Source organism: Eretmochelys imbricata, chromosome 2 (assembly GCF_965152235.1).
Source record: "Eretmochelys imbricata isolate rEreImb1 chromosome 2, rEreImb1.hap1, whole genome shotgun sequence".
Taxonomy (NCBI): Eukaryota; Metazoa; Chordata; order Testudines; family Cheloniidae; genus Eretmochelys; species Eretmochelys imbricata.
The window spans coordinates 130,219,304-130,242,754 of NC_135573.1; the positions used below are offsets into that span (position 1 = coordinate 130,219,304).

Genomic DNA, 23,451 nt, shown 5'->3' on the forward strand with positions numbered 1-23,451 from the left:
TGGCCGTAGCTCCCAGTGACTGTGGTTTGCCAATGGGAGCTGCGGGAACCAGCACAGACCTCAGGGACGTGCTGGCCACCGCTTCCCGCAGCTCTCATTGGCTCGGAACGGCAAACTGCGGCCACTGGGACCTGTGGGTGGCCATGCCTGTGGACGGTCAATGTAAACAAAATGTCTCGCAGCCCACCAGTTGATTACCCTGACAGGCTGCAGGTTGCCCACCACTGGTGTAGGCACATAAGTTTCTGCTGGTACCAAGCAGCTCAGTGCCTAAATTCCAGCAAGTTTCTCAAACTCAGAGTCTCCCTCATGAGCTATCTAACCTGCAGGGCCCAGTCTGGTAGACACTCTTAGGGCACTCGCACAAACCACTGCTCAGGAGGAGGTGGTACCCCTCCCTTATATTTAAATATTCATTGGAGCAGGGACTGGACCCTGCTTCTCCCCAGGCAGTGTACTTACCACAGGACTATAGTGATATTTTTTCTCTCACTGGCCCAATGACTATTTAAATATTTTATAGTTGAAAAGCTTCAGCAGGAGACATCATGAGAAGCCAACCCTATGCTATCCCATGATCCATTGGTTAGAGCAATCGGTTGGGAGCCCAGACACTGCTTTGAATCAGTCAGAGTAGAGATTTGAACCTGGGTATCCCATATCCTGGCTGAGTATTTGTGACATTACCCAGGGTAAAATCTGGACTCCTGAAAACTGTGTCCACTGAATTCTGTAGCGTGGGCTAAGTTCCCTCTAAGCTGTGCAGCTGCACAGCTAGCAATTAAGCCCCACGCAGGGGCTCAGGGACCCAAGGCAGACCTGCCACGGTGGGGACCAGTGCCCGGCCCCGCCGGCCCCAGATTTGCCACAATTGGGGAAGAGGCGACCCTCCCCCAACCCCAGCACGGAGCTGCCACGCCGGGGAGAGGTGCCCCTCCCCATTGGTCCCAGCGCGGAAGCTGCCGTGGCCAGGGAAGAGGCACCTCTCGCCCAGCATGGACCTTCTCTGGACTTTTCATGGCCAGAGAAGAGGAGCCCCTCCCTCAACACAGTCCAGTCCAGCCAGAGCTGCCGCAGCCGGGGGAAGGCGCTTCTCCCCTGGCCCTGAGCTGCTGAGGCGAGAGAGGGCTGGGGGGAGTCCTCTCTCCCTGGGCAGCCTGCACACCAAACCCCTCATCCCCGACCTAACCCCAGAGCCTGCACCCCCCACACTCCAATCCTCTGCCCCAGCCCTGAGCCCGGTTCCACACCCCGAAGCCCTCATCCCCAGCCCCACACCAGAGCCTGCACCCCCCCCATACCCCAACCCTCTGCCCCAGCTCTGAGCCCCCTCTCACACTCCAAACCCTCGCCCCCCACCACATTAATTTTGTTATGTGCCACACATCACCCCCATATTGGTGCACATAACAAAATTAATTCCGCACATGGACATAAAAAAGTTAGAGGGAACACTGAGCGTGGGGTGCATTTTACACTGCTTTTCTGTCAGATCATTCACTCCTGGCCTGCTTACACACCCTTCAGCTTACATACCCTTCAGCATGCAAATTCATTTCCAGCTAAATACATGAGCACTCTGACCAGTCACTCATGAATTACATGTAGGGGAACACTCACAAATTCTTAATCCCAGCCTTGTTCCCCCCAAAATGTGCATCTTGTACTGTCTAGCGCATTACTGAACAATGCAAGCTTATAGAAAGTCTGTCCTTTCATCAAAGGAAAACAATATATGCACCAGCCTTGTTATCCCAAATGGAGTTTTCCACACACTCTAATCCAGACACACTGATTAAAATAAAACATTAATATAAATTTAAGTGATTACAAAGAATGATACATAAAAGTCAGGATTGGTTACAAAAGAAAATAAGAGTAAATAATAATACCGAACTTAACAAGCTAAGTGACCTTAAAAGCAAAAGCTTTTTGTCTCACCATACATTGCAGTAAATATCACAGGCTGGGTCTCCTTTCAGCCTGGGACCCCTCCCCCTTAGCTCAGTTCTTTGAGAGTCATTGATGTCATGAGGAGAAGGAGCAGAAGGAACAGAGAGCAATGCAATCAAGCATTTTCCTCCCATCTTCATAATTCAATGTCTTGTGCTAGAAACATCTTTGCTGAGTCATGGTGACACACAGTCAATTGTGGATGTGAGATTTGCGCATCCTTGTGATGAATGTCATTTTTTGTCTACATCCTCCCCTTGCTGGAGAATGGCATAGGCGATAGCTCTTTCATACCTGGCTGGGGTGCTAGTGTGTCTGTCTCTGAAAAACTGTTTGGGGCCTGCTTTTCTTAAATTTGGATCTTGTTACAACAATACCCTATAGCAGAATCTTGTAACTTTACATTCAGGGTTGATACACATATTTTACCAGGACAATAATGTTCAACAGATTATGAATTTTCAAATGATATCTCACAAGGCATACTTTGTACAAGATTTATTATAGTTTTCTAAAAGAGGTGAACATAATAATGTAGACCATCACAGTCCTGTAACCACACATCTATTGGGTGATGGGGTATGGCCAGCACCTTTTTTTAGGTACCCATCTCTCTCTCTGCATTGTACAGGGAGCCTGGGCTTCTAACAAGAGTTTGTGGCTGCCATTATGCAGCAGGGTGCCTAAATTAGGCATTGCAATCATGAGTCCAAGTCCCCTTTATGGTTCTAACACTGCAATTCTCCAACCTCTTAGCATGTATGTAGCTCCATTGAAATTAATGGGACAACTCCTGTTTAAAACTAGGCATGTAGTTAAGCCACTTGTGAAATCAGGGCTTAATTCAGTGCCATTCTGGTCATGATGATAAAAACAAACAAAGTGTCAAATATAGGTTTCTCTATTCCTTAAATTCTGTTCTTTTTGAAACTCCAGTCTGAGTTGCAGTTGGGGTAGTTTTGCCTTTCACACATTTAAATTACATGAGTGACATTGCTGTAGTCCACAGGGTTGAGAATGGAGGGGACAAATCACTCTAAAAAGGCATATCTTTTAAATGGCTGGGTAACAAACCTAGTATTTCCTAATTGGGTCTTGTGCTTCTCTCCCAGTGCATTATTTCTAGCAGTTATTTATACCCAGCTGCTTCTTCATGTGCATTTTTGGGTACTGCTTATTAGCTGCTATTTTGAGCTCCTTGCTTTCTTCAGATGTGCAATTGATGTAAACATTATGGCAGCCCTGGGACTGTATATACAGCTAGATTGCTTTATAAATAAATAAATAAATAAATAATCTAGATTAATAAAAAATAATTAAATTAAATAATTACTCAAGCAGACAGAGTCTCCAATAGCTTAGACATATTTTTAGTGGCTTATATTTGACTGATCACAATGGAAGAGAAAAAATAAATGCCTAACTGGTCTCTAAACAATACAATTGTCTGAAAAGGAAAATCCTAGTGTTCTATTTTTCTACCCTCCACTCAGACCTCCCTCCCAGCTACCAGCATCCAAGGGGGAAAGGGGAACTGGCCTCAACAATTTGCAATTCAAAGGTAGTGTTATAAATTTATATTTTTGTCAGTGAGGTAATGGGTTGACTCTTAAGTGTTCAGACTTCATTGATTTACCCTTTAAATTACTTGGGGCATATTCTTCTCGTTTTGCCTTGAAATGTTGGTTTGTGTGTACAACCAGCGTGCAAGAAATCCAAAACTGAGTGTTTTGTAAATGCAATCAGAGTGTACTTGTGCTACAGCCTAACAAAACCTGTTGTGAACTCCAGCCTTCACATTCCCTGCTCTGTAGGCAGTATAAATCAACTTGTGTTATTCTGGAGATATTAGAAATAGATTTGGTTGTGCACTAAACACTGAGACTTGCGCCAATTGCCGCTAGCTGCGGGTGCACTGAAGGTATTAGCAAAAAGCTGCCATTCTTCATCAATTATAATGGGGAATGGCAGCATTGCTTTTGTGGACATGGCTACTTCTGACAGCTAAGAGTGAAAAAAATATTATATTCAGTGTGCTGTCTGGAATGCAAAACAGGACAAGAGTATGTCTTCCCAATTGTCTAGTATTCAAGATATTGATGGAGCCAGCAAGGTTGTGTTATTATCAGGGCGGCACAGCCATGAATGCATAAGGTAGAAACAGGCCTCTATAGGTAAAATATTTCTTCCTCATATTACTTATGTAGGAGTCAGTTTCCAGAGTATATCTTCAGAACTTATTATTGGTAATTTTTTCCTATAAAAGACAAACCCCACAAGGGCAATGTCAGCATCTCTCTTTACAGATGCACACGCTCACACGATGCTGGAGCTTTGCTAAAACTGTCAATGACAGGTCAGGGGAATGTGTTTTGAGACTGGGGTCTTCCTGATCTGAATTCCAATGTAGTACTGCAGTGAGTCATAAATCTACTCTCCAGGTTTTCTAAAGAGAAAAAAAACCCAAGGTAGGCAGATGTTGATTAGGTTTTGCCTTAGTTCAGAAACGAAGAAGAACATTGTTTTGGATGTCAGGCAGCTATTTGAGGAAATATTGATGAGGAATATTGTTGCAAGTGTGAGGTTTCTGGGCTACCATTTCCCTTCTCCCACACTGCCCTTATGAAAAATATAAAAACTTAAAAACTAATGTACAACTGGCCTGATTTTCAAAGGTGCTGAGCACCTTCAGTTCCCAGCACTGTGGCAAACACACAAAATGTATACATGTAGAAAAAAGAAAAGGAGGACTTGTGGCATCTTAGAGACTAACAAATTTATTTGAGGAAGAGTTTTTACAAATGAGGTGATGGCATATCTTTTAAACCTTCAGTAGAGCCAGTTGCAGCTGAACCCATCACCCCCGCCAAAAACAAACAAAAAAAACCATATGTAAATAGCTGACAACAGAAAGTCCAATAGTACAGTCATTATTCACAGTGATTTGTTGGGACTGGTCATGAGCATAATATTTACTAAAAGGTGTTGCTAATTGTTTGACTACACTCACAGTTCATTCTTAAAAATGTTCAAGAGACCAATTAACCAAACTTAGTCAAATTTATTGTCTGGATATAAAACAGTACCATATGAAAAGAAGACAAACATACCTTCCTTTGGGGGTGAAGCATATTTTTGCTGCATGTTCACCTTACACAGAAAGTATGCTTTGAAGATATACATGTCAGTGAGAAGTATTTATAGTATGACTTTATAAGTTACAAAACTCTTTATGTTTCACTAAAATCCAACCCATGAGTTTGTACCTGTTGCTTAACTTGTTCTTATATCTGTTTTGGATGCTACATTCCAAACCAGCTGGTATACAGGAACACACCATTCATCCATCTTGGCTTTGACAGGCTTCCTAGTTTCTAATGCCAAAACTGACTTCAGCCTTGCAAAGTATTGTCAGATACTTGACATGGGTGAACAGAATTGGGGATAGCAAAATACATTCAGTTAATATACCTTCCCTATGTGTGTGTGTGTGTGTGTGTGTGTAGGGCTGTCAATTAATCGCAGTTAACTCATGCGATTAATTAAAAAAATAATCACAATTAATTGCAGTTTTTAATTGCACTGATAAACAATAGGAAGCCAATTGAAATTTATTAAATATTATGGATGTTTTTCTATATTTTCAAATATATTGATTTCAATTACAACACAAATACAAAGTATACAGTACTCACTTAATTTTTTTTTACAAATATTTGCACTGTAAAAATGACAAAAGAAATAGTATTTTTTTCAGTTCACCTCATACACATGCCTTAGTGCAATCTCTTCATTGTGAAAGTGCAGTTTACAAATGTAGATTTTTTTTGTTACATAATTGCACTCAAAACCAAAGCAATGTAAAACTTTAGTGCCTACAAGTCCACTCAGTCCTACTTCTTGTGCAGCCAATCGCTAAGAGAAAGAAGTTTGTTTACATTTACGGGAGATAATGCTGCCTGATTCTTTTTTACAATGTCACCTAACAGTGAGAACAGATGTTCACATGGCACTTTTGCATCCAACATTGCAAGGTATTTACGTGCCACGTATGCTAAACATTAGTATTCCTCTTTCATGCTTTGGCCACCATTCCAGAGGACATGCTTCCATTCTGATGACACTCATTACAAAATAATGTGTGAATTAAATTTGGGACTGAACTCCTTGGGGAAGAATTGTATGTCTCCTCCACTGTTTTTTGCCTGCATTCTGCCATATAGTTCATGTTATAGCAGTTTTGTATGATGACCCAGCATGTTGGGTTTTTTTAAGAACACTTTCACTGCAGATTTGATAAAACGCAAAGAAGGTACCAATGAGAGCTTTCTAAATAGAGCTACAGCACTCAACACAAGATTAAAAATCTGAAGTCCCTTCCAAAGTCTGAGAGGGACGGGGTGTGGAGCATGCTTTCAGAAGTCTTAAATAGCAACACTCCAATGTGGAAATTACAGAACCCAAACCACCAAAAAAGAAAACCAACCTGCTGCTGGTGACATCTGACTCAGATGATGAAAATGAACATGTGTCAGTCTGCTCTGCTTTGGATCATTATCGAGCAGAACCCATCATCAGCATGGATGCATGTCCTCTGGAATGGTGGTTGAAGCATGAAAGGACATATGAATCTTTAGCACATCTGGCACAGAAATATCTTGCAACACCAGCTACAACAGTGCCATGCGAACGCGTGTTGTCACTTTCAGATTACATTGTAAACAAGATGCAGGCAGCATTATCTCCTGTGAATGTAAACAAACTTGCTTGTCTGAGTGATTGGCTGAACAAGAAGTAGGACTGAGTGGACTCGTAGGCTCTAAAGTTTTACATTGTTTTATTTTTGAATGCAGTTATTTTTTATACGTAACTCTACATTTGTAAGTTCAACTTTCATGATAGAGATTGCACTAGAGTACTTGTATTAAGTGAATTGAAAAATACTATTTCTTTTATTTTTACAGTGCAAAATATTTGTAAAAATAAATATAAATTGAGCACAGTACACTTTTTATTCTGTGATGTAATTGAAATCAATATATTTGAAAATGTAGAAAACATCAAAAATATTTAAATAAATGGTATTCTATTATTGTATAACAGCACTATTAATCATGATTAATATTTTAATTGCTTGAGAGCCCTAGTGTATCTCTGTGTGTGTGTGTGTGTTTGTATACATATATATATATATACACACACAGATACACTAGGTCTGTCAAGCGATTACAAAAATTAAAAATGGATGTTGTATTAATACTATGCACATAATACCTAAGTATACTAGACCTAACATATATTGGCTAACAGTAATCGTTACCCCATGAGTTAAGGTTGCAGAAACATGCCTTAAGAAACTAGAGGTATAATTACCACCTTATTATGTGAGCACCTTCCAGAAGTGCATTAAACAACGCGACCTCACATCTGCTACATAGTGTTTGTTAGATCATTCCCTCCCCAAGGAAGAAGCATGTGCAGTGGAGAGTCTTGTATTCTTGGGGTTTTAGGTTTGTTTGTATATATGTTGCTATGCATTTATATTAGGAGAAGGGCAAGTAAAATAAATGTGCCATGAACTTTCAGTGGAAGGTACTGAAGTTTGTGGTGGTCCCTAGATCCTGGGGGATTCATTTCACTGTCTTAGAGCAGCCCCCCAGAAAATTCTGTCTCCTGCACAGATTAACTTTACCCTTATTCTAGAGAGGTCCATTGTGCTAAAGGAGCAAAGTTGTCGAGCATGGTCTTCATCCAAAATTTTTAAGCAACCTTTCAGATACCCTGAGCCCAGGCCATGGAACACTTTGAGCATAAGGTCTGAGACCCTGAACCTCATTCAAAATTATATGTGAAACCCGTGCAGAGAGTGAAGGACAAGTTTGATGTGCTCATGGTAGCCTCTGTTACTAAGGAGATGCATTACAGCATTCTGTACTAGCCAGAATTTCCTAAGTGCTGAAGACTTCATGCCCAAGTATATCACATTGTTCTAGTCCAGTTAAGTGATGAAGGCATGATTAACTGAGGCCATATCCTCATCCTGTAGAACAGGATGAAGTCTTCTAGACCAGTGATTCTCAAAGCTGGTCTGCCGCTTGTTCAGGGAAAGCCTCTGGCGGGCCGGGCCAGTTTGTTTACCTGCCGCCTCTGCAGGTTCGGCTGATCGCAGCTCCCACTGACCGTGGTTCTCTGCTCTAGCCCAATGGGGGCTGCAGGAAGGGTGGCCAGCACATCCATTGGCCCGCGCTGCTTCCCGCAGCTCCCATTGGCCTGGAGCACCAAACCGCGGCCAGTGGGAGCAGTGATCAGCCCATCCTGCGGACATGGCAGGTAAACAAACTGGCATGGCCCGCGAGGGGCTAGCCCTGAACAAACGGTGGACCGGCTTTGAGAACCACTGTTCTAGATAACTGGAGATGATAGAAAGCATTACTCATAGATGCTGCTATGTGAGAGTTTAGTGTCTGTGAAGAACCTAAGACTACTCCTAGACTGCAGACTGAATTGATCAGTTGTGGATGTGTACAGTCAACCAAAGGAGACTGCACTGTCGCTGCAAACTCTTCAAAATGCTTTCCCATCAGTATCACCCCTGACTTGCTCAGGACCAGCTTCAGCCAGCTGTTTTTCATCCATGAGCTGACCTCATCTAAACAGTTGGCCATCTTTGTGCTAGTAGTATGGTTGTTTGTAGTAAAGGGTTGGTAGAGCTATGTGCCATCTGCATGTTCAGGGCACTTGAGTCCATGTTGTCTGATCAGTTAATCTAGTGGTTGCATATAGATGTTGAAAGGGACTGGACAGAGAATCAATGCTTCTGGAACACCACAATTGAAGGGTCTCATGGTGGAGAAGTATTTTCACATCACTGGTTGTTGGATGCATCTCTCCAGAATGGACTTAAGCCATTTTAGTGGATTACTCTGAACCCTTTCCACCTCTCTCAAGTGAGACAGCAGTATCGTTTGGTCAGCCATGTCAGATGTTTCAGAAAGGACCAACAGGATAAGAGTGGATGTCTATCTTATGATCATTGAGAGGAGAGGAGATCATCTATCAGTGCCACTAAAGCAGTTTCAGTTCTGTATCCTGGCCAGAATCCAGACACTGCTTGATCTAGAATATTATCTTAAATTAGATGAGCTTTGGCTAGCTTCCATCAGGAATGGAAGATTTGACACTGTGTGGTAGCTGGCTAGAACCAATGTACCTAGGGTGTTTTTTTCAGCATTGGTCAGACTAATCCATTTTTGAAGGAGGAATGGAAGATTCCTATAAGATATGTCTTGTAGAGGAACCCCTTCTCTTATAAGTGAATACTGTCAAAGCCCTTACATGGACCGTTTTGCGCTGCAAGGCATAGAGAGTTTGGCCCACCTCAGTAATTGTGGCCCTTAAAGTCATGTGGCCTTCAATGCGTTAAAGGTGAGCTGTGTAAACAAAGCCATATGGAGAGAAGCAACCTGAGATGTGCTATGGGCTCAGGTAGAAACTGCTGGTGAGAAAAGGCTTGGAAATTAGCCCTTTTTTATGCAGTTGTTATTTTTTTATTTTTAGAGACTTATTTCTGTGGTAACTGAGTAACTTTAAATAATAGGAGATTTGAACACTTTATTAGTCCTGTGTCCTCATTTTCTTCCCTAAAAGAAATAATTTTTTTTTTTCTGATCCCAGTGAACTTACTTCTCAATGCTGTGGCCTTACGATTTTCAGATACCTTTTCATTTTTGTGGAATAACGCCCAGCAAATAAAGAGATCAAAAGCTATTTTCAGGTGGTTAGCAGTATGTTTAAAAAAAAAAATCACATGCAAGGTAAACCACCCCAGTTTTGTGCTATGATGTAAATGCTTTTCATTATTGTGTACAAGTATTTGCTACAATGTAATGCTTTTCCAGATGCACAAATGCCCATGCTATTTCCACAATGAGCTTTGTGACACACATGGCTACAATAGTACTGTAGTGGACTAGATTGTACCAAGAGTTAGTGCACTAGCCTTTCACTTCTGGAGACTTTGGTTCAATTGTGATTTAGGGAAAAAGTTTCTGTGTGTTTATGGCTCAATACTTATAGGTGTTGAGCAGTCTGGCCTAATCTAGTGAATCACTTTAAAACATACCTCACTTTAAGCATATGAGTAGTCCCCTAGTACTTGTAGCACTGAACATTTAATTTTTAGAATTATTTGTGGCCATAGTATCAGACAGTATCAGCATTCTGCTCCCTGGGTGGGCCAAGGGCTAGAAATGCTGCAGAGTCAAACTGTGTGAGATACTTCTCCGAGCACCTACTTTATTTGCATTAATCTTGATTTCAGCTTCTGTTTCAAGGTCCTTATTTCCATGAGCATCCACTTTACAATACACAACCCTGGGCTTTCTATGTAGAAGTTCTCCTAGCCATCCTAATATCACCCTCGCGAACTTTTACAGTACTTTTCTCTATCTTTGGTCAGGGTGGTTTAAGTCATGGGTCATGATCCTGTTTCATTTGGAATCAACAGCAAAATTCCTGTTAACTCCAATGGGAGCAAGATCTAGGCCAATGGGTTTTATGTCTGAAGCAACCATCTGAAATACACTAGTCCTCCAATGTCATTTGCTGTCACTTTAAAATAAAAATACTCCTGATGAACCATTAGAATGTCCATTTTCTTAAGCCTTTAAAGTTATTTAGCATTTCATAGCCTTTAGCCTTTTTCCACCCTTAAAAAGAAAAAAACAAAACAAAACAAAACAAAACAAGGGCTTAGGCATATCAGTCTGTTTCCCTGTATTTTACAATCTCTAAAACAAAGATTTCCAAATTACAGATCAAATATTAATGATATAAAACTTCATTTTATTCTGAATATAGTCTGACATAGATACAGTGGAAGAAATTATAGTTTGTTTATTTTGGCCCTTTTATTATGTTTGTGTATTAATAAAGACATAAAAATAAAATTATATTTTTATTAAAATGCCTGGGGATGTAATAAATTTAACTCTCCATCACTGCTTAGTAGACAATGAATATTTGCTGCTATATTGCACTGTATTATTTAGTGGAGAAATAACTAAGTTATAAAGGCTGCTTTTATAATTTTTTTTATGCTTTACTATAAAACAGTACATTTATTAGTCAGGCAGAATAGGCAATTCTCAATAACATGAGAAAAGATGAGAAACTAGTTTCAAAAAAACCTGTTCATAATACTGAACATGTATGTGTGTAGTTGAAGAACCAGTGAAGCCACATAAGAAAAAAATAAGCCAGAAATGACCTCTCTGAAAAACACACACTATACATGTTCTCAAGTTTGTTTTTTGGGGAGTTGGCAGGTGAATTAATAATGTCTAGATATTATTTTTCAAAACCAACACACACTACTGTTGGGATTCCCAGGCCTACCTGCATCTAATTGCCTGGGAAAAACACGACTAAGTGTTTGCCTTAATAAAACAGTGTATTATTCACCAGTTTTACCTTATTTTGAATAATTTAGCTGGTGTGTGTATGGAGAGAGTATGTGAGAAAGAATTTAAGGTAACATATTTAGGCATCTAAAATTAATACTTGGGCACCAAATTAAGCTGCATGATTTTTCAGAGGTTATGACTACCTGCAACTTCCATTTCCTTTGAAACTCATGGTACTTTTATTTAGATTCCTAAACATGGGTATGAATTTAGGGTCCTAACTTTGAGCACCCATCTTTGAAAATGTTGGCCTTAATCCCTTCAGGAGAGAACAGGTTTCAGCAACAGGTTCTTTTTCAGGGGAAACCATTTTTATTGGTGCTTCCTTTATCAGCAGTCCTATCAATATTTCACAGCCCTGGCCAGTTTTCTAACAGTCTCAAATATTTTTTCCAGCAGAAAGCTTTTGTTCAACATGATACAACATTTAGCAATGTTAAAGTTTAGGACCTCCAGGGATTGCATCTAATTTCAGCTGGGTTCACTCTGGTCTCTTTTTATTTAATACTTATGTGTATAAAGCCTCATTCATGTGGCAAAGATAAATGAGCAGGTGAAGTGGCATGGCCACCTTTTTTTATCTGTAGTGATAGTCGAAGGAAAAAATATGAAAATAACCAACTGTGTACAATAAAATCTGTTTAATCTAATTTAGGACCGCAAACACTGAAATGCAATCATAATTGTATGGTTAACTCATGACATCACTGCAGGACAAAGTTAAGGTTGTTTGGTGTCTTAATAGGGCATTTCTTACCAAAGTATAAATTTAACCCTCCTTCACTCCAAAGTACGTTTAATAGCAACTGCTAAATTTCTTGGGTTTTTACTGCTTGGTTTGTTGACAATTGCAACATCACTGCATTGTTTTTATCCTTCAGTGTTACTGACACATACATTCAATCTTCAATCCACCATATCATAGGTTTTGGGGGGAATTGTTTTTGTTTGTTTGTTTGTTTGTCTGGGAATATATAGTTAGGTTCCAATCTGATTCCTGTTTTCTTCAGTAGGCATTGGATTGAGCCCTTAAACAATGTTATACTGTTGTATCCTAAAAAAAGAAAAGGAGTACTGCCACAAGTCCTCCTTTTCTTTTTGCGAATACAGACTAACACGGCTGCTACTCTGAAACCTGTGGTATCCTAGTGAATCTTATGACTCTTTTGTGCTGGACTTTCTTTTCTTTCAGATCACTATTAAATTAAATACTATTCTGCATGTACTGTAATAGCTAGGCATAATGGGTTGAGTTAAAGGCAGAGTTTGCACTCTATTAACTCCAAATTTCTTTATTTTTTATGAGTTTGTATCTCAAGTGTAATGTTGTATAAGGACAATAGGCCCTAATCATCCTTGGTGTCACTCTATTAACTTACAGACATGGAATATGAATGTGAGACAACATTTTGTGTGTAATCCAACAAATACAAGACCAAATTCTTACTCAGGCAAAAGGCTCATGAAGTCTACACAAATTTTGCCTAAGTAAGAACAATGTAAAGACTGCAAGACTTGTCCCATGTAATAGTGGGGTCCCACAGAGGTCTGTCCTGGGTCTGGAACTATTCAACATTTTCATTAATGACTTAGCTAATGTAGTGGACAATATGTGTATAAATAATACATCAAATACATGATGAGAATAACATCAAACTGGGAGGGGTTGCTGGCACTTTGGAGGATAGCATTATAATTCAAAATGACCTTGACAAATCAGAGAATTGGTCTGCAATCAACAAGGTAAAATTCAATAAAGACAAGTGGGAAGGAAAAATCAAATGTACAAATATAAATTGGGGAATAGCTGGCTAGGCAGTAATTCTGCAGAGACGGATCTGTGGGTTATAGTGGATTACAAACTGAAGATGAGCCAACAATGTGATGCAACTGTGAAAAGGGCCAACGTCATTCAGCATTAACAGGAGTGTCATACATAAGACACAGGAGGTAATAGTCCCACTCTACTAGACATTGGTGAGCCCTTAGTCGGAGTATTTTGTCCAGTTTTGAACACCACACCTTAAGAAAGATGTGGACAAAATGGAGAGAGTCCAGGGGAGAACAACAAAAATGATAAAAGGTTTAGAAAACCTGACCTAAGAGGGAAGGTTAAGAAAACCCTGGCTATTTTTAGTCTTCAGAAAAGAGGACAGAGGGAGGATCTGATAACAATCTTCAAATACGTTAAGGACTGTTATAAAGAGGATCAATTTTTCTCCATGTCCACTGAAACTATGATGTGATGTAATGGACTTAATCTTCAGTACGGGAGATTTAGGTTAGGTATTAGGAAAAAATATTCTAACTATAAGGGTAGTTAAGCTCTGGAATAGGCTTCCAAGGGAGATTGTGGAATCCTGGTCACTGGAGGTTTTTAAAAAATAGGTTGGACAAACATCTGCCAGGGACAGTCTAGGTATATTTGGTCCTACCTCAGTGCAGTAGTAGATGAAGTAGATGACCTTTTGAGGTCCCTTTCAGCCCTACATTCTTTGATTCTATGAATGTACCTGATCACAGTCTGCCTTGATTTTTATGAGTATAAACTAAGGAAAACTAGCATATCTGAAGCTGTACTATAAAGTACAGTATAATTAAATCTATCTTATGAACTGAGCACCTAATGATTAAAAATAATACCAATGATGGTGATAATTATAGATGTTGTGCTATAGTTGTAAAGGCTAGAAATGAAGTGTTACTGATTAACTAAATCAGCACCAGTAATTTTTTTTGATGAAATGTCTTGAAGTAAAATCAGATTTATGATTTATTTTTCTTCCTTGCAGCTAGAGTGTATCAGCTAGTATTGATTTTAAATTTCAAGCTCAATACAGTATTAGGTGTTAGAATTTCAGCTAAAGGGGAAAAAAAAAAATCCTGGGGAATGGATCAATGTTATGTGCTATTTTCAAGGTGTATATGAGCTGTATTGAACCAGAGTTTCTAAATATTAACCTGTAAATAGAGCATCAGGTGTATTTTCAAATGCAAGAGATTATATTTCTGGTATTTTGAGCTCCAGAGTGCACGAAGCAATCCAGAAATTTTATCTATGTAATACACTGGCAAAATGTGCCTGTTCTGGTAGCCAGCCAACTAGATGATAACAATCTATTACTACTACCAGCTAAAGGAGTTATTCATTTAGCTCAACTATTAGAGGGCTATGCTGTAGTGCTTGAAGGCCCCCTGAGTTCAAACCATTCTGATAATACATATGAGGGGGCCGTTATGGCCAAGATTTTCAAAAACAAGAGCCTAAAGCTAAAAGTATTGGTTGATTTCAGCGGGACCTGCTTAGTGCCCAACACTTTTGAAAATCAGCTGATATGCAGTCAGAAGCGCAATGTAATTCACCACTTTTGAAAAATTGGACGTACCTCTCCATCTGGGGTATGAGGAGAATGCTGTTCACTCTGGGGTACAAATTCAAGGTAGGCCCCTACTGTTTTGTTAATGTCAGAAAAGAGCTTTGTTCTGTTACTTCAGATACTCTTGCTGCCTACAAGGGGTAGATACTCCTACTTCTCTTAAAACATGCTATTGACGTTTGACATGGGCTTCCCAACTCCTTTTCTCTTCCCCTCACGACAGCAACCAACCTGAAATGTAGGGGACAGTGTGGAGGGAATGGGTTTAAAGGACGAGATCTGTTTGGGGAGAAAGAGCCTGGAGGACCAGCCAAGCTTTTAGTAAGAATACAAATTTTGGGATGTTTATTTAAATCAAAACTCTAAAGCACCCAACTCTCATTCAAACCTCAGGATTCAAAGAATCAGATGATTGGGTTTAGTGTTTGAGATAGGAACAAAAAACAGCTGTATGGGAAAAGAAAGTAGCAGAAGAATGAGAGTGTTCAGGACAGGACAAGGGGGAAAATGACAATGACACAAAGAAACATTCCCTCAGGCAAAGAATGCAATAAACTGGACTTTTATGGTGGAAAGATAGTAAGATACTGTGAGGTGGGGAGGATATGTGGATGGATAGATAGACATAAGGGCATTTTTCAAGATAAAAGCTTCCATATTCCTTTGGCAATTAGGGCTGTATGTGGGTTGTAGTTACTTGTATTTGTGTTTATTTGTATAAGTAGTCGGGGTTTGTTTTTTACTAGCTTCTTTAATGGGTCAGAGAATACTTAAAGTCATACAGATCACACTTTTACTAGCCCTGTAAATTAATTCCTGAGCATCTCCCCACAAAAAAGTCCATAGAAACTGTAAACTCTAATTGAAATACTGACACATCCCAAGCTTATCTAAATATTTGTGTTTATTCCGGGTTCCTATGGGACCCAAATGCACAGCCTTTTTACCCAATCCCCTGAGTCATCAAGTCCTCAACCAGTACAACTTAATACATAGTATATATTTATCCCATAGGTTATGCCCTGGTTTGGTATCAAGATTTATGACTGTGGCTGGATTGAGGATGTGAATTAATGTTCTAGTGTATTGTGGGTAACCTGGGTTGTGTTATGTTTTTTTGGCACTCCTGTTAGTGTAATTAAGCAGTATAGGGAAAATCTTGCCTTTTCCTCTGCAGTGCTTGGCAGAAGAACCAGTGAAGTTCTACTTTTCAAGGTGGGCGTTGAGGAGCATGATTCAAGAGGCACCATGAAGGATATACTATGAAATCCCTACGCTTTCCCCTTCCGTAGTACAGAATTCAGCTTTGTTGGGGTTCCCTGCATTCCAGCAAGTGCTGACAGGGTTGGGACTGGCAGATCCCCTGCTACATAGACCCTTCTATTTTCACCCTCTTGTAGTGAGAGTTCATGGAAGGTTTTGTATGTATTGAAAAACATGCTCCTGTTATCCTGGCAAAGAGAGAGAACCTCCATACTCAATGTCACTCCCCTACCCCCCAATAGAGCTACATAGCACACATTCTGTTATCTTGATTTTGTATTAGATGAGAAGTTTAGGCATAAATGTCTGAGTATGCAGTGCTTCCATAATCGTTATATTGATCTATGACTTTGATCTTCTGTGGCACCTCGTGGCCTCTAAAATGTGACATTCCCCATCCTTCAGGAAATCAAAGACTAACCTCAAGCTACTTCTGAAATGAGTCCAGATGATCTCTGCAGTAATATTTTATTTCCCACATCCCTAATCTTTCTTTTCATTTAAAAGTTGACTCTAACTAAATGTGCCCTCACCTTGTAAACCTGACCCGCATTATTTTAAAACTGGTCTTGCTAATCAAATAGCTTTTCATGAACTCTCATGTTTCCCCATGGTCATCAGTGTAGTACAAGAAATCTCCAGTGGCACCTTAACATTTTGCTTTGGCCAATGACCATCTGTAACTGGAGAAACTCTACAATACTATCCAACAAGCAGTCAATTTATTTTCACTGTCCATTCCAATTCCTCCAGTGGTGCTGGGAATAGAAAGCAGAGATGTGTAGGAGAGTTTAAAAAAATCACTTCAAACTTTTCCCTTGCTGTATTGGAGTATCTTTCACTATCAGATCATCTGCTTATTTTTTTAAAAAAATAAACATTGACATGCACATCACTGTTAACGATAGCACAATGATGATGCTTAAAAACTTTCCAATTGCCTTTATAGCTAATAATTTTGCAGCATTTGCAGTATTCCCTGGGTATTGTCAAGGGAATGCCAGATGTTCTCAAACTTGCTGTAGTATGCACCCCATTCTAACAGAAAGACTGCCTGATGGACCACCATGTACTACTTCTCAATGTGACACAGAGGGGAAATGGAGTAAACCTACTCTATGAATACCTCTATATGTATGGATATAAGGCAGACTATCTTACTGTAAAGTTTCTATCAACACACCTGATACAAGTGTCAGATAGAGCTATATAAAAACAAGTACTTTATTTCTGAAGTGTTCCTACCTGAAGCTGACCAAGGCAGGTAGATGAAACAAAACTCAAGCCTTGATTTCAAAACCAACTTAGTGAATAAAATATGTTTTCATTCTAAAATGTACAGACTCCTTTTTGGACTTGTATTCTAGCACTAGAAAGTTTTCTTCTAGGAAGCCGTAGTATAATTCCCATGGTAGTTTGTGGTCTGTCTGCAGGCAGATCAGGTGGCTGCTTGCCTACGTACTGGTTTCAAAGCCAGTTTATACATTTTACTTTGCAAATGCCAGTTGTGTGCAGAAATGTTGGTTTTGCACATGCCATGAGCCGTATCTAGCTTTCAACATGCACTTTAGGCACCCACTTTCTAGATCTGGCACTATATTTTCACCAGTGTCCATTTAATGTGTGAAGGGAAGATTTTTGTAAATAAATAAATAAGCCTCTTCAAAGGTCTGATGCAACTGGTAATGGCAAAATTCCAATGGCAGGAGCAGGATTAGGCCCCCAGCACTTTTAATATGTCTTTTCAGGTTTGGAGAAATGTTCTTATTATTGTAAGTGAGGTCTTTAGACCCAATATTATTCATAAACATCACTGTAGAATCCCTGTTACTAGAAACAAGGATGACAGATGACACTAAAGTGCTTGATACCCCACTAAGTTGGAAACCAGAGTTTCGCTGGTGAGCCGATATACAAAAGTAAGCAATATTTGTGGCTGTGTTACTAAACCTGTGGACAAAAAGGAAGAGGTCCAAATACTCAATCTTGTCTAAAATTAAGCTCCTATATCCAAATGTAGACACCTAAATATGTGGCCTGTTTTTTTCATAGAATCATGTACTTTAAAGTACGAAGGGACCATTATGATTGTCTAGTCTGACCTCCTGCACAACACAGGCCACAGAATCTCACCCACCCACTCCTGTAACAAACTCCTAATCTATGTCTGAGCTATTGAAGTCCTCAAATCGTGGTTTAAAGACTTCAGGGTGCAGAGAATCCTCCAGCAAGTGACCTGTGCCCCATACTGCAGAGGAAGGTGAAAAACCCCAAGGGCCACTGCCAATCTGCCCTGGAGGAAAATTCCTTCCTGCCCCCAAATATGGGCGATCAGCTAAACCCAGAGCATGTGGACAAGACTCACCAGCCAGACACCCAGGAAAGAATTCTCTGTAGGACCTCAGATCCCACCCCATCTAACATCCCATCAGGAAGATCTACCGCTAATAATTGAAGATCAATTAATTGCCAAAATGAGGCTATCCCATCATATCATCCCTTCCATAAACTTATCATGCTTAGTCTTGAAGCTAGATAGGTCTTTTGCCCCCACTGCTCCCGTTGGAAGGCTGTTCCAGAACTTCACTCCTCTGATGGTTAGAAACTTTCATCTAATTTCAAGTCTAAACTTCCTGATGGCCAGTTTATATCCATTTGTTCTTGTGTCCACATTGGTACTGAGCTTAAATAATTCCTCTCCCTCCCTGGTATTTATCCCTCTGATATATTTATAGAGCGCAATCATCTCAGCCTTCTTTTGGTTAGGCTAAACAAGCCAAGCTCTTTGAGTCTCCTTTCATAAGACAGGTTTTCCATTCCTTGGATCATCCTAGTAGCCCTTCTCTGCACCTGTTCCAGTTTGAATTCATCTTTCTTAAACATGGGAGACCAGAACTGCACACAATATTCCAGATGAGGTCTCACCAGTGCCTTGTATAATGGTACTAACACCTCCTTATCTCTTCTGGAAATACCTTGCCTGATGCATCCCAAGACCGCATTAGCTTTTTCCACGGCCCTATCACATTGGCATCTCATTGTCATCCTGTGATCAACCAATACTCTGTTACTTCCAACTGATGCATCCCCAGTTTATAACAAAAATTCTTGTTATTAATCCCTAAATGCATGACCTTGCACTTTTCACTATTAAATTTCATCCTATTACTATTACTCCAGTTTACAAGTTCATCCAGATCTTCCTGAATGATATCCCAGTCCTTCTATGTATTGGCAATACCTCCCAGCTTTGTGTCATCCACAAACTTCATTTGCACATTCCCATTTTTTTTGCCAAGGTCAGTAATAAAAAGATTAAATAAGATTGGTCCCAAAACCAATCTCTGAGGAACTCCACCAGTAACCTCCCTCCAGCCTGACAGTTCACCATTCAGTAGGACCCGTTGTAGATTCCCCTTTAACCAGTTCCTTATCCACCTTTCAGTTTTCATATTCAAATTTCATATTGATCCCCATCTTTTTCCAATTTACTTAATAATTCCCTCACATGAATGTCAGCAAACTCTGCTGATGATTTTGGTTTGCAAAGTGTTGGGACTCCCAGGTTGCACTTGGAGTTTGGTGTTTATGCAGATTCAAACCCTCAAAGCCAGACTGGGAAACTGCATGGTCCCCAGTGAGTGTTGTAAAACTGTCAGAACACACAAGAAATACCCTCCCTCCAAAAGGGCATAGGTGGGCTCCCCTTGCCTTTAGACATCTCTTGAAGGGGAAATTGATTATCCTATTACTCCCACACATATTTACATATCCAAGGGTGGGCAACTGGCCTACTTTCCCTCACAACACCCCTCCTCTCCAACTTGCTGGTAAGTGTATTCTGAAGCATGGGTGCCTGCCCACCCTCTCTTCCCTTCCCCGTCTGCTGCAACTGCTACTTACATTTATGTCAGTGTTTAAGTCTGAAACATTACATTGTTCTCTCCCTGTTTCCAAAGAAGCAGGAGTTACAGCAAATGCCTTCATCAAAAGGGGCTAAGCTATACAATATGTCAGCAATATTCCTGATCTTTGTTTTCTTTTGGAAATTAAAACATCTGCATTTTTTTTTCTAGGTGCATATGTACTTCAGGTTAAAGCTACAGATGCTGATGATCCTACATATGGAAACAGTGCCAGAGTGGTTTATAGTATTCTTCAGGGGCAACCATACTTCTCCATTGATCCTAAGACAGGTAAATGTTTCATCAGCAACAATATTATATTGCCCTTTCAAACATTTAAACTTTGATTAAACATCTAAGTGGGCATTATTATTGGCGTGTTTAGAAATAAATACCTAATGCTCCGATACACCCAAAGGCCAATACATCGTCATACATTTGCTTTGTGAGCAGACTGGGTTTTGAATAAATTGCAACCTGCCATATAGTTTGGAATGCCTAAAGTATGTATGTGTTGAAGAGGTCTTTCCTGGTGCACTGTTACTTCCATGTTGTTAAGATTACTTCTGTCTTTAAGTGCTGTTCAGTTGTGTGTTCTCTCTTTTTTTTTTCCTGGATGTTTTGACTCCAAATCTCAAGTCTTCATCCTGTTGACTCAATTTGCAGTCTGATTGCCTAGAATGAAGAATACTCTAGCAAAAAGAAAAGGAGTCCTTGTGGCACCTTAGAGACTAACCAATTTATTTGAGCATAAGCTTTTGTGAGCTACAGCTCACTTCATTGGATGCTGTAGCTCACGAAAGCTTATGCTCAAATAAATTGGTTAGTCTCTAAGGTGCCACAAGGACTCCTTTTCTTTTTGTGAATACAGACTAACATGGCTGTTACTCTGAATACTCTAGCAGTAATTCTTGTGTTGCATGTTTTTTAACTTGAGAATGTGGACAGCTGATTGGTCCCTGCCCTCTTCTTTTGCTGGGGCACAGGATGTTGGTCTGAGGTTGTTAGATGTGTTGTCAGAGAAGAAATATTTTATCGTGCCCTACATTTTTAAATGCCATTCCTGTTTCTATATTTAATAATTCAGTGAACCTAGAATGTACACACTAAATGCTACAAACTATATCTTGAACTTGCACAGGAATAGTCACCCATATGCCCTTTTCAACAAATGGAATTTCTTCTCCCAGTGAAGCTGTACTTGAATGTCAGATGGCATGTTAAAGACTTTCTCACAGATGAATCAATAATTGGAGATGGGAGATGCACAACACTGTTAGTGCAGAATCTCCAAAGGGCACGTTCCTCTGTCACATGCTCCATTTAGCAGTAGATCATATTGCAGGCTGGCTCGATGACTCTACTTTGAAAATCAAAATCTGACTTTTTCAGACACCTGAAAAAAAATCTTAATCTTAATGCTTCTTTTTGGATTAAATCTTGTGGGAAATGGAGAGGAATTTAAAAGTGAACTGAAAAGCTTTAACCGGCCACAAGCTGAATTCAGGTATCTATATTTCTCATGTAACACCTGATTATATCCCCACCAGCATTCCCTGCATTGTTTTAGATCTTTGGGGGTATATGCTGCCTTTTGTTACTCAGTATTGAGTGGAGCAGATGGGGAAAGCTTACATAAGAAGAGCCCAGGAAAGTCATGCAGAGGGGAAACCCCATATATCACACATCCCCCATCAACCCCTCTGAACATGCTACTCAGGTGGAACTAATATCAGAAATGAGCATATAGATTAATGCTACTCTGAGCAACATTAACTTGCAATATACAAGGGTACATGAAAGCCATTAGAGGGGTTATATTCACACCAAGGGAACTGCTCACATTAGTATTAACTCATGAACTTCGTTACAAGATCAGGTGCAGAGGCTCACATACTCAAAGTTGTTCCATGTGGACAGATCCCCGACTCTCCATTAAGATCACTGGAGATCATCCAGGTGCAGGGCCTATCTGCATAGAACTCATGATAGGATTGGGTCCTGAGCTTATATTTGTTGGTCTTTTGGCAACCCCAGGGACGTTGTATGTCGGTTCACATTCACTATCTGTATTCCTTGCAAACAAACAAACAAACAAACAAACCCTTTAAATATTATTCAATTCTGCAGCCCTCTTGGTTAACGCTAAAAGATTTAAAATGGTAAAAGCTGGGAACATTCAGTGCAGTACTGAATCCATGTAGATCTAGCATTACAATAAGCCTTGATTTCAAAATTCTAATATTTTTTGTGAAGAGGAAGAAGAAATGCAATGGGTTCTTTCCTGTTAATCATTATTCCATATAATGAATTGCTCCAGTGAGATTCTTAAATGTGCTCTCTGAAACATCCATATAAACACATGCCTTTTTATAGAAAATGTTGTTTTTCATTTTTATTTAGTCTTTTAATATAGAGTGCAAAGTGAAGGAAAATATTGCCATTGGACTATTTTTGACATTTACATTATTCTTACTGATTTTTTTATTGGAGACAGAGATCTCTTATGGGAAAAGCTACAGAATGCTTCCAACTTCCAGACAGGAAAAGCAGTGGGTGATTAGGAAGTTCACTGCTACAGTGACAACCAATTGTTTATGTACTGTAATCCATTAGGAAGATTTTTAACAGATTTAAAGCTAACCAATGCTGTCTTAAAACATAATGTAAAAATCAAGGTGAACTGCACCTCGTGTTCATGAAATATTCTCTGCTTGTTTCTTTGAGTGCTGAACATATCAATTTTATTTATTTAATTATTATTATTTTGCTCTCTTCTACTAGTATAACAAGGGGAAAAATTGATTTCCATCGTTGTTTACTCCTTGGACTTGAGTATAAGAAATATGTTGTAAAACATTTCAGGAGGTAAAATCATGGAAAGGGGAAGAGGTTTCAGTGGAAGCCTGATAGTGTTGTCTCAATTTACAAAAGGACTTTTGCCACTAAAAAAAACCCAAAGATTTAAAATACTTCCCTTTCTGTTTTCAGTCTCCAATGACTCCCATTTTTAATGATGCTAGTAGGGCTTTTTAGTATTTTACTCACTTTTTAAATATGTATTTTCAGTTATTTTTATAATCCTGGAGCTTTAAACTCTACCGTGAAAAGTGGAGCCTTTTGAATAGCATTGAGTTTTTGAAAAGAAAAGAATCACAACCCTTGTTTCAAAACTATGCACACATATGCTTAATTGTTTCAGACGTTAGTTATTATTTAGTGCCCTCACTGCCATGCTGAGGAAGAAGGCAGTACATTATTTTCAATAATTGTTCCTATTATCATCAATGTTGCAAATGAAAGAAATCTTCATCCTTATACAATCAATTTTATTAGGAATTTTTGATCAGTTGAACCAGTGGTGAATCGAAGCCAAAGTTATTTTTAGACTCCTAGCAAGAGTTATAAACTAATTGATTCCATTCTTACTGGTTGACACACGAGTTAATTGCCTAAGAAATAACAAGCATCCCAAGAGAGATTTTTTTC

The 23,451-nt window shown here is 39.5% G+C and overlaps 1 protein-coding gene across 2 annotated transcripts in view; it reads left to right on the plus strand.

Annotated features, from left to right (window-relative positions):
- Window positions 1-23,451, plus strand: part of CDH12 (cadherin 12) — a 215,880-nt gene that overhangs the window by 108,838 nt on the left and 83,591 nt on the right. The window contains exon 3 of one of the 2 annotated variants that reach the window (XM_077809158.1): window positions 20,134-20,253. The exons of the other annotated variant lie outside the window; for it this stretch is intronic. Within the exon in view, the coding sequence (XP_077665284.1) occupies window positions 20,134-20,253 (120 nt within the window). The remainder of the gene's footprint in view (window positions 1-20,133; window positions 20,254-23,451) is intronic. 2 annotated transcript variants of the gene reach the window in all.